General features: G+C 37.3%; 1 protein-coding gene across 2 annotated transcripts in view; it reads left to right on the top strand.

The window, feature by feature from the left end:
* The window catches only part of rasa1a (RAS p21 protein activator (GTPase activating protein) 1a), a 55,684-nt gene that overhangs the window by 37,695 nt on the left and 3,238 nt on the right, over window positions 1–14,751 (top strand). For both annotated transcript variants that reach the window (XM_082170000.1, XM_082170001.1), the window contains exons 18-25: window positions 1,708–1,850; window positions 2,121–2,236; window positions 3,290–3,376; window positions 3,465–3,532; window positions 8,769–8,857; window positions 8,980–9,057; window positions 9,169–9,303; window positions 12,862–12,941. In XM_082170000.1, the coding sequence (XP_082026126.1) occupies window positions 1,708–1,850; window positions 2,121–2,236; window positions 3,290–3,376; window positions 3,465–3,532; window positions 8,769–8,857; window positions 8,980–9,057; window positions 9,169–9,303; window positions 12,862–12,941 (796 nt within the window). The remainder of the gene's footprint in view (window positions 1–1,707; window positions 1,851–2,120; window positions 2,237–3,289; window positions 3,377–3,464; window positions 3,533–8,768; window positions 8,858–8,979; window positions 9,058–9,168; window positions 9,304–12,861; window positions 12,942–14,751) is intronic.

Genomic DNA, 14,751 nt, shown 5'->3' with positions numbered 1-14,751 from the left:
GAGCAATCAAACACCGTCTTGAAAATGTACAGTGTGTTCTGAGAAGAGCTCTCACGAAACCACTATTGGTATTATCGACTCAATTTGGTTTGTGGGTGAATTTACAAACTCAACCATGGTGAAAGTTTTCCTTAGGAATATTAGATTGTGACTTGACCTGCAGGAAGGTTATAAAGCAACAACTGACCTAGTTAATATTTATAAGTTAAGACTTATAAGTAGTATTCTCAAAATTTCCATCTAATTAATCCATCTTGACATCTCTAATTCTGAGTGGATTGGACAGTGTAGAATGGATGTGAAATAAACCATTGAAATGAATTGCTAAGACTTAAATTGCAGAAAGAACATGGATGAATCCAAATATCAAGTTCATATAGCAGACTTAAGTTAATTAAAAGGGATAGTTCACCCAAAAATGAACATGTTGTCATCATTTAGACACCCTTAAATTGTTCCAAACCTGTATGAATTTTTTTCTTCTGTTGAACACAAAGAAGATATGTTGAAGAATGTCGGTAACCAGTTGATGGACCCCATTGAATTCCCTAGAATGGAAAAAAATCTATACTATGGAAGTCAATGGGGTCCATCAGCTGTTTGGTTACCGACATTCTTCAAAATAATCTTCTTTTGTGTTCAACAGAAGAAAGAAATTCATTCAGGTGAACTATCTCTTTAATCATCAGATCATTCAACATCAGCACAAAGCTTTTAGATGTTTTTTATCAAGGGATCTTAGCTAGTGTTCTTTGTTAAGCATGTCTGTTGAGGACAAAAATAGGATAAATAAGCTGATCAAGTGAGCTGGTTCTGTTATTGGTCTCACCCCAGACTTATTTGAGGTTACTGTGGAGAAGAGGATAAGGTTGAAACTAAAAATTGTCTTGCTTTTTGAAGGCCATCTACTACACAATTTTTTTTAAAGGGCTCTGAAGCTCTTTCAGTGAGCGACTGGTAATGCCTCGGTGCTCTAGTGAGCGAATGAGAAGGTCTTTTGTTCCTGCAGCGGTCAGATATTTCAACGAACACTGTTAATTGTTAAATATTATTTTTTATTATTATTTTTGCATTCTGTACTTTTGAATTGTGAAACTGAATTATTATTTATTTATTTTGAATCATGTCTAACTGGTTCTTTATCAGATTTTAATAGTCTCTTAATGCAGAATTATTTATCTGTCTGTTAGTTGTGTATTGTGTTTGTTGGCTGTATGGTCTAAGTTGGTGGCAAAACAGTTTCCCTATCGGGATTGATAAAGTTTTTCTAATCTAATCTAAATTTACTGTATGGTTCAGAAGTTTGGGATCTCTCTCTCTCTCTCTCTCTCTCTCTCTCTCTCTCTCTCTCTCTCATGGAAACAACATGAATTAATTACATTTTAAAATATATATTTAAATAGAAAACAGTTTTTTTACACTGAAAGAAGTCTTTTCATAAGGCTGCATTTATTTGATAAAAAATACAGCCAAAACAGAAAATACTATTACAAAGTCATTTACAAAATCTTACCAGCCACAAACTTTTTAACATTAGTGTAAATATAATTATAGTATCATCATATTATCTTATTACAATTTCCTCTGAATTGTAAAATATTTATACTGTTTAGTATAATGTACAGAAAAGGATGCAGTATTTCAGACATTACTTTGGTAATCTGCCAATCCCTAAAAATGTAGCTTTTTTCCATTTTGGCGTTGCAGATGAAGCCACGACGCTGTTCCGTGCCACAACTCTGGCCAGTACTTTGATGGAACAGTACATGAAGGCCACCGCCACACCTTTCGTCCACCACGCACTCAAAGACTCCATACTGAAGATCATGGAGAGCAAGCAGTCCTGTGAGGTAATGGAACTAAACAGAACATTCAGCAGAAAAAAAAAAATGTCTCACTGTTAACATCATACTCCATTGTGCCTCAGATCTGTGAACGTTCTGTTCTCCCTGTCCTGATGCTTTGTGTTTAGTATGTCTGAGCCAACATGAGGTTCTCTCCAAAGCTCCTGCCTTGAGCAAATTGGCTTTTGTCAGGTTTCTGTTGGATAGTGAATAAACTGAACTAACAGTCAGAATCCTTTTCCCTCATGTGGAGTGTTTTCTGGTCTCCCTCTGTAGCTGAACCCATCTAAACTGGAGAAGAACGAGGATGTTAATCTGAATCTAGCTCATTTACTCAACATCCTGTCGGAGCTGGTGGAGAAGATATTTATGGCTGCTGAGATCTTGCCCCCGTAAGCATGATAGCACACCACCATATAGTGTCCTATCAGCATTACTGCCTTGTATCTATACTGATTATCCATATACCGCCTTGGCATTGCTAGTTTCAGTACAACACTGTGTATATACTGTAGGGATGCAAAAATGTATCTTTATCATCAATAGTTATCGACCAATATTTATTATTTATATATTAGGGGTGTAACGGTACACAGAAGCCACGGTTCAGTACGTACTTCGGTTTTGGGGTCACGGTTCGATACGAGTTCACAATCAGCTATAAAACTGAAAAGCCTCTCTCATGTTATAAAAGTACAAAATAAATAGAATAATGAAAAGTAAAACTTTCACTCTTGTAGTCTTTTTCAAAAATTAATTGAAACTCCGAATATAGGCTAGCTCTTGCATGTCATCTGAACTCTTACCTTCTTATGCTTTTTTTTTTCTTCTGTTGTGGCTGGTTAGCAAACAGCGTTGCATTACCTCGTGAATATTTAAATATTATATATAAATATGTAAATATTACAAAGATTTAACTTTTTAAGAGCATTATTTCTTGAACAGCAATTTCGTTATAGATGACCCGAAAGGTGTTGAAGTCGTATTTTTATTTTTTATTTTTTTATGTTTTGAATTTCTTTGATCAAAAATACTGTAAAACAGTTATATTGTAAAATATTATTGCAATTTGAAATAACTCCAACAAATTGACAAAAATTTGCCTGCAACAAAAAAATATTCCTAACAAAACTGTCATAAAAGATTATAAAAAAAGTAACCATTTTAATGTATTTTTAAATCAATTGTAATGCAATTTATCTACACATATATTTTGTCTAAAAATCATATGTTTTTTTTTTTTAGACAGACTAGTAAAACATCAGCCGTAACATGGAAATAACTATCAGCTAAAATAAGTTTTTATATCAGTGCATCCCTACTATATTATCATCCTGTCCATGTAGTGCTACATTGATTTTTTTTTTTTACATTTATTCTTTACAGTACTGTGCTGTTTTTGCAGTCTTAGTTTTCATAGTTTGTCTGTTTCCTCCCTGTCCAAGGACCCTGAGGTACATTTATGGCTGTCTTCAGAAGTCTGTGCAGCAGAAATGGCCTACCAACACTACAATGAGGACCCGAGTCGTGAGGTAGCAAGCTACATTTAAGCTACATTTGGGCATGTTTACAGAGGAACATCTTTCAAAGTGCCAAAATGTGTTTGTCTCTGTCCCCCAGTGGTTTCGTCTTCCTGAGGCTCATCTGTCCTGCCATTCTCAACCCCAGAATGTTCAACATCATCGCTGGTGAGTGCACAGCTTGCATCACAAGCTCCATTTTCCAGCTGCAACACATTTAGGTCAAGTACCCACTCAGATATTTCATTCTGCACCTGTTAGAACTTCAGTCTGATAATAGAGCACTTAACGGTCCAAATGTGTAAACGCATAAACATGTCATAGTGACAGTCGACAGGCTATTTCATATTTTTATATGAAAGTGGACATTGGCACATCAAAAAATTTGATTTGTTAACAAAGGGTTTTAAAATTCTTCCTAATAAAAATTTTATGATTTGTGATGTGTTTTTCAAATTGTAATGCAGTTTGAATGAAACCTACATATACTGTTGGGTAAAATATGACGAGACTAAATTAATACTGCAATGTATTGCTTTTCAAAGATAAAGCCAAATAACAATCTAGAAACAATATAGTTGGTTTAGCTGACTTCTAAAAAGAACCTATTTCTTGAGCATACTAATTATAAGCTTATTTCAGAATATGAAGGATAGGAGTTATGTCTCATGACCTTATGGGAGCTCAAGGCTGCCACCTACAGGCTGCATTTAAGCAACGTCACATGAAGTGCAGCTGTTCTGTTGTGCTTAGTGTGTATTGGTTGGGTTTTATCCGATACCAGTACCTACTCGGTATTTTTCAAACGGTTCCGGTGCTTAAACGGTTCTTAAACCGGTACTTAAGAAAACGAAACCGCACACACTTTACCAAAAAAATAATACCTGTGTGTGTTTTCTGAAAAAGATTTTCTGATTAAATTAAAAATTCTGCTGATGTAGCCGAAAACACTTAAGTTAAGATAAAAATTTTGTCTTCTCATATTATTTATATATATATATATATATATATATATATATTATATTACATATTATATATTATAGACTTTTACAAAACAGAGAAATATCTGACACTGAGCGAGATATTTAACACACATAGTATAGCCTCATATAAATATACTTGATATACTTCATACTTGATATGCAAGATTTGCAGTTGGCATTAAAATACTAGACTTACCCGAAGAGGAACACTGCAGCTGAACTTGAACTTTAGTCAAGAGTGTCAGAGGTTTTGGGTTCTAATCCGCATTCGTAGTTTTTTTTTTTTTTTTTTTTTTTTTTTTTACCGATTATGCTCATCAGTGGTTGTATATCAAGCAGGGACACTTTGTGTGCATTATATGTTGTGATTTCACCAGAACGAATAGATATGAGGCGCCGTCTAGGGCCTAAATCGAACTTCATTCACGCACACATAAAACGCTTGCATACACATATACTAAGTAGTCACACATACATGTATACTGCTGAATGCTCCAACTATATGAAATGCACAACGTCACATCTAAAGTCGCTCACGCACACACGCAAACTCTACACACACGAGACGCGCGGAACTCTCCGCGCACATACTCATCTGAGACGCGAGCACACACACACACAGGGTTGCCAGATTGGGCGGTTTACCGCCCAATTGGGCGGTTTAGCAATCTATTTTGCGGGCAAAAATGGGTTTGGGCGGGTGGATAAAAATTGGGCTGGTTTTGGATCAGTTCGGCGGGTTTTTGTTGCCGAAACACCGGCACTTCAGATCCTTATTCCTGCGACCCAATGCGCACACACACACACACACACACACACACACTCACACTACAACTCTGGCTGACGTGCCCCCTAACCTCACAACAGCTAAAGTGACGCACGCCGGCACTGCCCGCCCCTCAAACAACATAGTAGATTGCGGGGTTTTCAAACTTAGGTAGCTGTCAATGCGGTTCATGACCTGTTCATGACACTCTTTCTTGGTCAGCGGCAGCGCCAACACAGATTTAAAAATGATTTTGTCAAAGGTTTAATAGACGAACGAAATGGAATAAGATCGCGTGGGTGTTTGAATCGAGATCACAGACTTTTAAAGATGAATCGTGCAGCTCTGTAATGACACATTTCATCCTCTATTGAATCGAAAGTGGCTAACTTCTATCAACCTCATCTGTAAGCAAGGGTAAAAATAAAGCAATTTAATTTGAATTAATAATAAATAAAAAAAATTAATTTAACTGTAATATTCTGTAATAAAAAATTTATCGATTTTAAAATCATAAAACAAATAATTAAAAAAACGCGATATCTAGGTGAATCGATTTTTCTCCCAGCCCTAATATGCATGTTTCATGTTGCCATTTGAAATAACTGAAATGTTAAAGTGGGTTATTTTTTATCTCCATATCTACTCGATGTTTTTGTTACTGAATGCTTTTGTTCCAAGCGACTTTTAGTGACAATAAACAGACTCATTGATAGCCTATAAGTTGATCGCATTATTTTCCGTAACATAAGCTTATAGTTTAATAGTAGGCCTAGAATAGTCTGACTGAAGTCAGTGTAGCCTACTTTTGCATTCATTTAATTGAATATTGTTTCTAAAATCGGATAGGCTAGGTCGAAAAATGGGTAATTTTAAAGCTTGTTAATGATTTCAATGTGTTTAAACGAGAAACAAGCCACAAAAAAAAATTGGGCGTTTTTTTGTGCATTCTCGCGGTTTTTGACGAGGTTTTGGGCTGGAAAACCTCGCTGGCACCTGGCAACCCTGCACACACACAAACTCTCCGCGCACATACTAATCTGAGACGCGAGCACACACACACACACACACACACACACACACAAACTCGCGCACATACTAATCTGAGACGCGAGCACACACACACACACACACACACACACACACACACACACAAACTCGCGCACATACTAATCTGAGACGCGAGCACACACACACACACACACAAACTCGCGCACATACTAATCTGAGACGCGAGCACGCACACACAAACTCTCCGTGCACATACTCGTATAGACGGCGCCTCATAAATAGATCGATCTCTGCAACGTATTGAAGCGCGCGTCCGAGTGAAGAAAGTGCGGTGTGCGCGAGCCACAAGAGAAAACACTGTATCCGCGCCACTGATCGCAGCGGCAACGAGCACTTTGATCACTTGATTTAAAAAACACAGTTCAGTGCTAGATCGTCTCTTATTTAACAAACAAACTAAATGAATGCTCTGCTGGTTAACTGGAGATGTCTTGTTATTGGATCATTCATGCCGCGAGATGTTTTATTGGGGGCGGTGAAAAAAAGTCAGGCACCGAAAGTTTCGTTCTTATTCGGTCTCGTTACTACCGTTTACGTCGGAACCGGTTCCCTATTGGAACCGGATTTCGGTACCCAACCCTAGTTGTGCTGAATATCACTGTTGTATGAAGTTGTTTAGAAGTGTTTACATGAATAAATGTTAATACATTTTGGGAACATTTGGGGTCAGTATTTTTATTTATTTTTTGCTTTTGAAATACATTAGTGTCACTTATACTGAATAAAAAGAGTATTAAATACTTAAAATTGTTACATTTCTATTCAGTTATTTCAAATAGATTCTGTTCTTTTGAACTTTTTATTCATCTATTATTGAGCAGCAAATCAGCATATTACTGTGCGTTCACACCGCTCTCGCCGCCCTGCCAACGACGCCGTAGAAAGATTTGTGGACGCTCTGACGTAGATGGAATGCTTGGTCTTTTTTAAAGGGGCCGCAAAGCAAACAAGCATGTTGATCGTTATTTTTGCAGACTGACCAAGTAGGGTGTAAGTTAACCTCATGGAATCTTTTAAATGTGGAAGTAAGAAATAGTGTTGTGCCCCTTCTTATCAAATGAACTACTAATGTGGTCTGATCCAAAGTTTACTTGACTGCGTTCTCTGTAATCCTCTCAAGCGGAGGACTTTGGACTACATTCCGATTGGTTGCCGCCGAACCGCATCATAGCTCATTACCATAAAGTTGACCTGACTTCAACTCCTCTCGCCATCCTCGCCGGAGCTCGCCGCTGGCTCACATTGAAAAATGAATGACTTCCGGCCACTTTGTATATATATATATATATATATAGTGAAGTGTTTATATATGTATAAAAACAGTTCTCTTAATTTGTAATAATATTTCACAATATTACAGTTTTTTTTCTCTTCTATATATCAACATTAGACTCATCGACCGCACTTTTGAACGGTAGTATATATATGTGACCCTGGATCACAAAACCAGTCTTAAGTCGCACGGGTATATTTGTGGCAATAGCCAACAAAACATTGTATGGGTCAAAATTATAGATTTTTCTTTTATGCCAAAAATCATTAGGATATTAAGTAAAGATCATGTTCCATGAAGATATTTTGTAAATTTCCCACCTTAAATATATAAAACATTTATTTTTGTGAATGGATGCAGCACTATCGCCAATAGAAATGGACAACTTTAAAGGCGATTTTCTCAATATTTCGATTTTTCTGCACCCTCAGATTCCAGATTTTTAAATAGTTGTATCTCGGCCAAATATTGTCCTATCCTAACAAACCATACATCAATGGAAAGATTATGTATTCAGCTTTCAGATTATGTATAAATCTCAATTTAAAAAAATTACCCATAAGACTGGTTTTGTGGTCCAGGGTCACATATATAGTATAAAAGTATATATTTCCCATTTTGCAAATATATATATATATATATATATATATATATATATAATATTATTATTATTATTTATTTATTTATTTATTTTTCATGCATATGTTGCACACTTTTAAACTAAAATGTCAATTTTAGTTAAAATTACACTTCATAGACCATATAGAAGTTGACAGGTTAATAAACAATACACTACATTACTAACCCCTAACTAATGTGACATGACCAAAAAAAAAGACAGAAATCGAATAGTTCCCTACAATATAGTATGCGAAAAGCAGTACGCCAACAGAGTAGTATGTCCGAATGCATATTATTCGAAAAACAGTAGGTGGAAAGTCCCCGAATTACCTACTGCTTCCGGTGAGATTCTGAAGTGCACATTTGCTGGACATTATACTATCCCATGATGCCACAGGATAGGATTTATGAATGGCAGTGAAATGACGCAACTGATGCTGGTAGGTCACGTGACAGTAACAACATGGCGGATGCAGTACGTCCGAATTTAATTCATACTACCCACATTCATACTATATAGAACATATAGTTGTGAAGTTCAAATTCAAATGTAGTTCCTAATCAGACAGTATGTGATTTGGGATGCAGCGCAAGTCTTTTTTTGTCAAAAAACTGACTATAGTGTAGACATTGTTAATACTGCTAGTTTAGTATATTATTAACGATGATGAAAATGTTTTGTTTTTGCAGACCCTCCATCCTCCACAGCAGGTCGAACGCTCACCCTTGTAGCAAAGTCTGTGCAGAACTTGGCCAACCTGGTGGAATTTGGCGCTAAGGTGTTTTGATTTTCACGCTGTGTTAGAAAATGAGTTACCCTGAAAAGGCGTCAAAGAGTCTGTGAATGCTAATGTTATAGCAGTGGCATATCATCGTTTGTCGTGATGTGTTTGTGTTGCAGGAGCCCTACATGGAGGGGGTGAATCCTTTCATCAAGAACAACAAACAAAGGATGATCATGTTTCTGGATGAGCTCGGGGTAAACTGCCCTGTATCCATTTTTAAAGCAGCATGGGTTACCTGCGGCTCTGTTTATGAGCTCTGTGTGAAGTAGCTTTCCTATAACATTCTCTCTGTGTTGTTTCTCCAGAATGTTCCTGATCTCCCGGAATCTACCGAGCACTTTAGGACTGATTTGTCCCGTGACCTTGCTGCCCTGCATGAGATCTGTGTTACTCATTCTGACGAACTCCGCACCCTCAGCAACGAGAGAGGAGCACAGCAGGTATGCGTCTCTCTCATCATGCATGATAGTAAGAAATATATAAGACATAATGTGCAGTCAGCCGGGACCCTGACATGAATGTATAGACTGACATTTTGTTATCTTGCTTATTAAACAACTACTTGTCAAATAGTAGGTGAAATTATTTTAATTCATGAGATGAAAGAGGCTAGAGAAACTAGCACAACTATGGAGAAAATAGGTTACCAGGGAAAACCTTCAAATATATAGTTTAGCAGTCATTATATAAACATACCACAGAATGTCTTGATTGGCCAATCAGAATCAAGTATTCGTTTAATTATTATATATTGTGGCTTTATATATTGTAGGACACTATTTGTAACATTTGACCAAAATCAAGCTCAAATGGTGTTTTGAGTTTTTTGACCAGCGAATTTCAAAGTTTTGTACGTCATTAGAACGGCTTCAACTGAGGCAGTAAGTGCATCGCATTGTTTTCGTCATCTTACAGGTTTTAAAGTTTCATTTATGTGGTTACTCTGTGTTTTTTATGTAATTTGGCCAACATCTCATGATATTAAAGATGAAGTGCTACGCACAGGCTATTTAAGGCAGTATTGGCTATGACTCGACAACATAATGCTAGACTAAGGGTGCGTTCACATCTGTAGTTCGGTTCATTTGGTCCGGACCAAGGGCGAAAAATTATACTTTGTAGCATTTTTCAGGCATTTTGGTTCCTTTTCACACCACACTGATCGCTCTGGTCCGAATCAGTTGATGAGTTGATGAAATGAACCAAAATGCAGTCACATGACAACATCCACATCACTCGTTGGCCAGATGTATCTTGAACGTATTTCCATAACTGCACTTAGATTAATTAACGTGTGGGAAAATTCCAACAGAACTCCCGGAAGTAAACAAAGAAGGAAAATCCAGCAGACAACACGACACTTTTTACTATGGAGAGACGACTGCGTGTGCTGATTGTATCCCTGGTCATAGTTTATTATATAGTTCGTCTACACCACTTTAGGCAAACAATAACATTGGAGAATGAAGCGAGGATTCGGCTTGAAAATAATGTTTTAATGCACTGCACGCGGCAAAGGCACTTCAACAGGAGGCGTGCATTAATGTTGCTTAACAGTGACTCATGACTACGGCAGGTGGTTTAGTCCAAAAATGTGCAGTTCTTTGGCTGTTGGTTCTGTTCGAGGTCGGTTCACGTTCTCACCACAAACGAACTGCTCCAGAGTTCGTTTGAAAGCGTACCGAGGTTGTTTGGTCCGCTTTTGGTGCGCACCCAAGTGCGATTGCTGCATTCACACCTGCCCAAACGAACCGCACAATGGGGAAAACGAACTCTAGTCCGATTCAACCGAACTAAATGAGGCAGGTGTGAAAGCACCCTAAGACACTCTTCTCTGCTCCTCAAATACATAAAACATTAGCCTTCAAATATAGTGTTTTTTGAGTCATTTTTTTATTTTATTTACCCTGCCATTGCAAACAAGCAGAGTCAGTCCAAACTGCATGTGGCACTTATTCATGATTGAGGCGATTATGAGGTTTTACTGACAATTTGTGGATCTAATGGAGTAACAAGGTTTTTGTCACAAGCTCTTTTTAATACTTTTTAAGTGACTGCAGTCACTGGTGAGTTTTCTGAACCTGCTTTCTCAGAAATCTGGTTGCAGCCGTTGATAGCTTTATTTTTCTGCCCTGTCCAGGTAGTGTAATCACTGTTCCTTTAGCTTTGAACTTGTGAACTATGCTTATGCTTCTATGAACATTTAGTACCTTTGCTATATTGTTGTATCCTGTTCCTTGTTTGTGAAGGGCGATGATATCTTCTCTTAACTTTTTGGGCCATTCTTCTGACTTATTTCTAACATGCAGTCAAACATGACACTCAACAAACCTAGCCAGTTCAGATAGTTCATGTGTTCTAGCTCAAGCACACCTGGTGCAACTGATGAAGCCCTAGTTGCATTAGTTGCATCAGCAGACCTGCCAACCTGTACGCATTTTGCGTAGCGGATACGCATTTTGACTTCAAAGTACGCTGATACGATTTGTCCCTTTAAACTACGCAAAAACCTGGTGACGCCTCTGTGCACGCGCTGTCCTCAAATCAAGCTACAGCAAAAGACGAAGAGTTCGACCAATCATAGCACTGGGTTCATTCCCCAAATAGCAAGCGGGGATGATTGACAGATGCGTAAGGCCTATCATTAAAAAGAGACTGAAAATCGACACCAATAAAGATTCCCGCTCGATTCCCGCCGTCTGACTGATTTCATAAGCGAGGACAGTACAGTACGGTACTTCTGACTCCTGAAGGTAAACGGCCTGGGGTCGATGTGGAAAGTTGATTGTTGAGTTAACTTAATCTTATGGATTCGGTGATCACACAGATCGCATGGATTATCTTAAAATACTCCGTTAAGTTATTCATGGTCACTCAGAAAAGAGGAAGACATCATTCAGTCATGCAAAAAATAAAATGCTCAAGTAATGCTGAACTATAAATCTTGAAATCGCTATGGCTTAGTGATTATGAAAGTGCTGTGATTTGTGGATTAGCCTACTGATAAGCGCGAGTCTGGAGAAACACGTTTATTTATTCATTCATTCTCAGTGTTGAGAAACGTATGTGTTACGTTATTGTGTTAATTATAACTAAAGTACCTAATTATGTTACATATTTATTTTGTATGAAAACTAGCGCGTTAGTTACTTATGGATTAAAAAGTACCGTTGTATCAGTGCTGCGCGAGCTCTCTCTCAAATACGGACGCGCGCACACACAGAGAGAGAAGATCATTGTAAAATGAAAATTGACGGGCTAAGTTAAAATTTTGTTCTTGCTTGTTTTTTTTCTGTCAAAAAGCATTTTGTATTATCCATCCCTGCTTTTAAAATTCGTTAAATGACAGGCGTTTTACTGTTAACACAGCCCTCATTATATGTCGGATTCGGAACTTATACTTGATATTATTTTTAGAATAAGTGATTCGTTATGCTATTATTGGACTCCTGTCTATTCATTGTCAAATGTTTTATATAAATATCGCAAGGTTGGCAGGTATGCATCAGGTGTGCTTGAGACAACACCTGTTTTGCAGATGTGTGCTGTTGTGAGGGATTCTATTCAGGGGGTTGAATCATTTTGAGACTGCAGAAGTTTGATTGGTTCATTGCAAACAGCTCAAAGTCAGTAAATTTAGCCAATAAACCTAATTTGCAATGGGGGTTGAATAATTTATTATAAAAAACGTATGTAAATAAACATATGCATAAGTAAATACATTTGCATAAGTGAGCAGTGAAATCTAGACGAGTATCTTAGTCTTACCTGACATTGATATTAAATTGGGCATTCTTCAGTTTCTGAGATTTGGCAGTATTTATTGATTGTATATGTTATTCTTTCATCGGACACCATCCATATTGAAATGAAAGCATGTGAAAATGACTGTCAACATCACAATACGTTGAAACAAGTCTTCGCTGTGCCATTTTTAACCCAGCAGGTGAAGATTATAATGCAATCATTGCCCGTTGTCTTTTTCTTTTTCTTCACAGCACGTGCTGAAAAAGCTGCTGGCCATCACTGAGCTCCTCCAGCAGAAACAGGTGCACTATGCCATGTCCAACAGCAACAGGTAGTTCCACCTCGGTCATTTTGTCTGTCAGTTTGTCTCCGTCTTCCTGGAGTAGCCAATGGGACCCCAGCATGCTCCACCCTCATCCCCATGTCAGCTCCCATCCTCCCCATATCTTCCATCATCCCTTTTCCTTGCGCCTCATTGTCTGTGCCACGAGAACTATGCAAACTGCAGCTGCAAAACAAAACGGCTGGACTCCTGAAGTCCGACACCAATGACATTATAATCACACGGCCAAATCGGTTTGACTGCTTGTAGTATCCTGGGTACATATCAGTCTAACAGATGGGTCAACCAACCAATGTCCCAATAAGTCCACAGAATAATGTTTTTGAATACAGGTTGCCAAAGTGTATCTCTTCATCTGCTTGATCTGAAACTGAACTGACACAAGGCTGCAACGATTCTTCTCTATAACTGGATCATGAGCTAAAATGATTTTTATACTGTAATTTGTTACTGATTTACATGGCTATGAATATCCAAAATGTGCTCAGACTAGTGTTCTTTGTCCTTTTATCCTGTTCCGTTTAGTTTGAACTGTGCTGTAGACTGGATTTTTTTTTTATCATCCTCAGAGAGTATGATTATTTTATATCAGAACAATAAATTCTCTTGCTGGAATCATGAGTATATAATTTGAGGTAACATGATTTGTTTTCCATATTGTACTTATGTTTGATTGGTTCAGTCTTCCCTGAGACAAATTCAAAGCCAGACATGTTCTCAGGAGAAAAGTTCAAGGTAAAAAAAAAATGTTTACAAAATTTACAATAGGAAAGATTGTATCAGGAATGCATGCACTTATTAAACATGTTTTATAAAGTACTGACTGGCTTATGTCTCAGATCAGCTCATGAAAGCAGCTTTTGAAAATAAGACAGCTGTTGTACTCTAAAAAAATATTCTAGAGTGTTTGTCTGTTGTCAGTTCTTGATTGAACCATTATTATGGTTATCGACAGCATCTGTGTCATGTCAATTGAACCCAGAACACCCCTTTTACCCCAGTTCTTTAAAAAAACTCAGTTATACGTGTACTGTAAGACATCGGCTAAATAGTTGCAAGCAGATCTTAAGTGTTTTTACTACCAGTACATCATAACAGTACATACAGTGAATCCTTCAAAAAAAATTTTTTGAAACAAGTCTTTAACCCTCTGGGGACCAAGCTGTTTTTGGGGCCCTTGAGATGTTCTGACATGCTCTGACATTTGTGCTTTTTTCAGTTATTTATAAACATGTTAATGGCAAAGGTGTAAATTCACTCTATATAGCACAAACAGGCCTACCATAATATGCGAGCAACATGTATGTAGATGTTTGTATTTTTAAGAGAATAATGTTTATGCGTGGTTATTTAAAAAAATAAAAATGAAAGTTGCTGAAATAAGACCACAAAACTCATACAAAATATGTGCCCACAAGACTTTTGACTAATGGATGTTTTCTCTTGGAGTTCTAGCTTCAAAATTATGTGAAAATAGTCTTGCTTTATCGTTCACAAAAAAAAAATACATTGATTTAAATGGTGTAAAACAGGTTTTGCTTGGAAAGCCAATATGCGAGGGGGAGGAGTAGTTTACACCTTAGATTACCCAGTCCCACCCACTCTGCATAATGACTCTGCATAATTAGCCATTCATTCAGGTGTGACACTGACTGAGCCACAATGCAAGGACAAAATAGCCTATATATTTAGAAGAAGACTTATATTGACCATTTAAGATTTTGCTTACATCTATCTTGTAAATATGTTTTGCTATTTTATTAAAAAGGTTACAATTACAACAATAATTACAATTTCA

This window comes from Leuciscus leuciscus, assembly GCF_965113295.1.
Source record: "Leuciscus leuciscus genome assembly, chromosome: 5".
NCBI classification, from domain to species: domain Eukaryota; kingdom Metazoa; phylum Chordata; class Actinopteri; order Cypriniformes; family Leuciscidae; genus Leuciscus; species Leuciscus leuciscus.
This window is presented reverse-complemented; position numbering and strand designations above follow the sequence as displayed.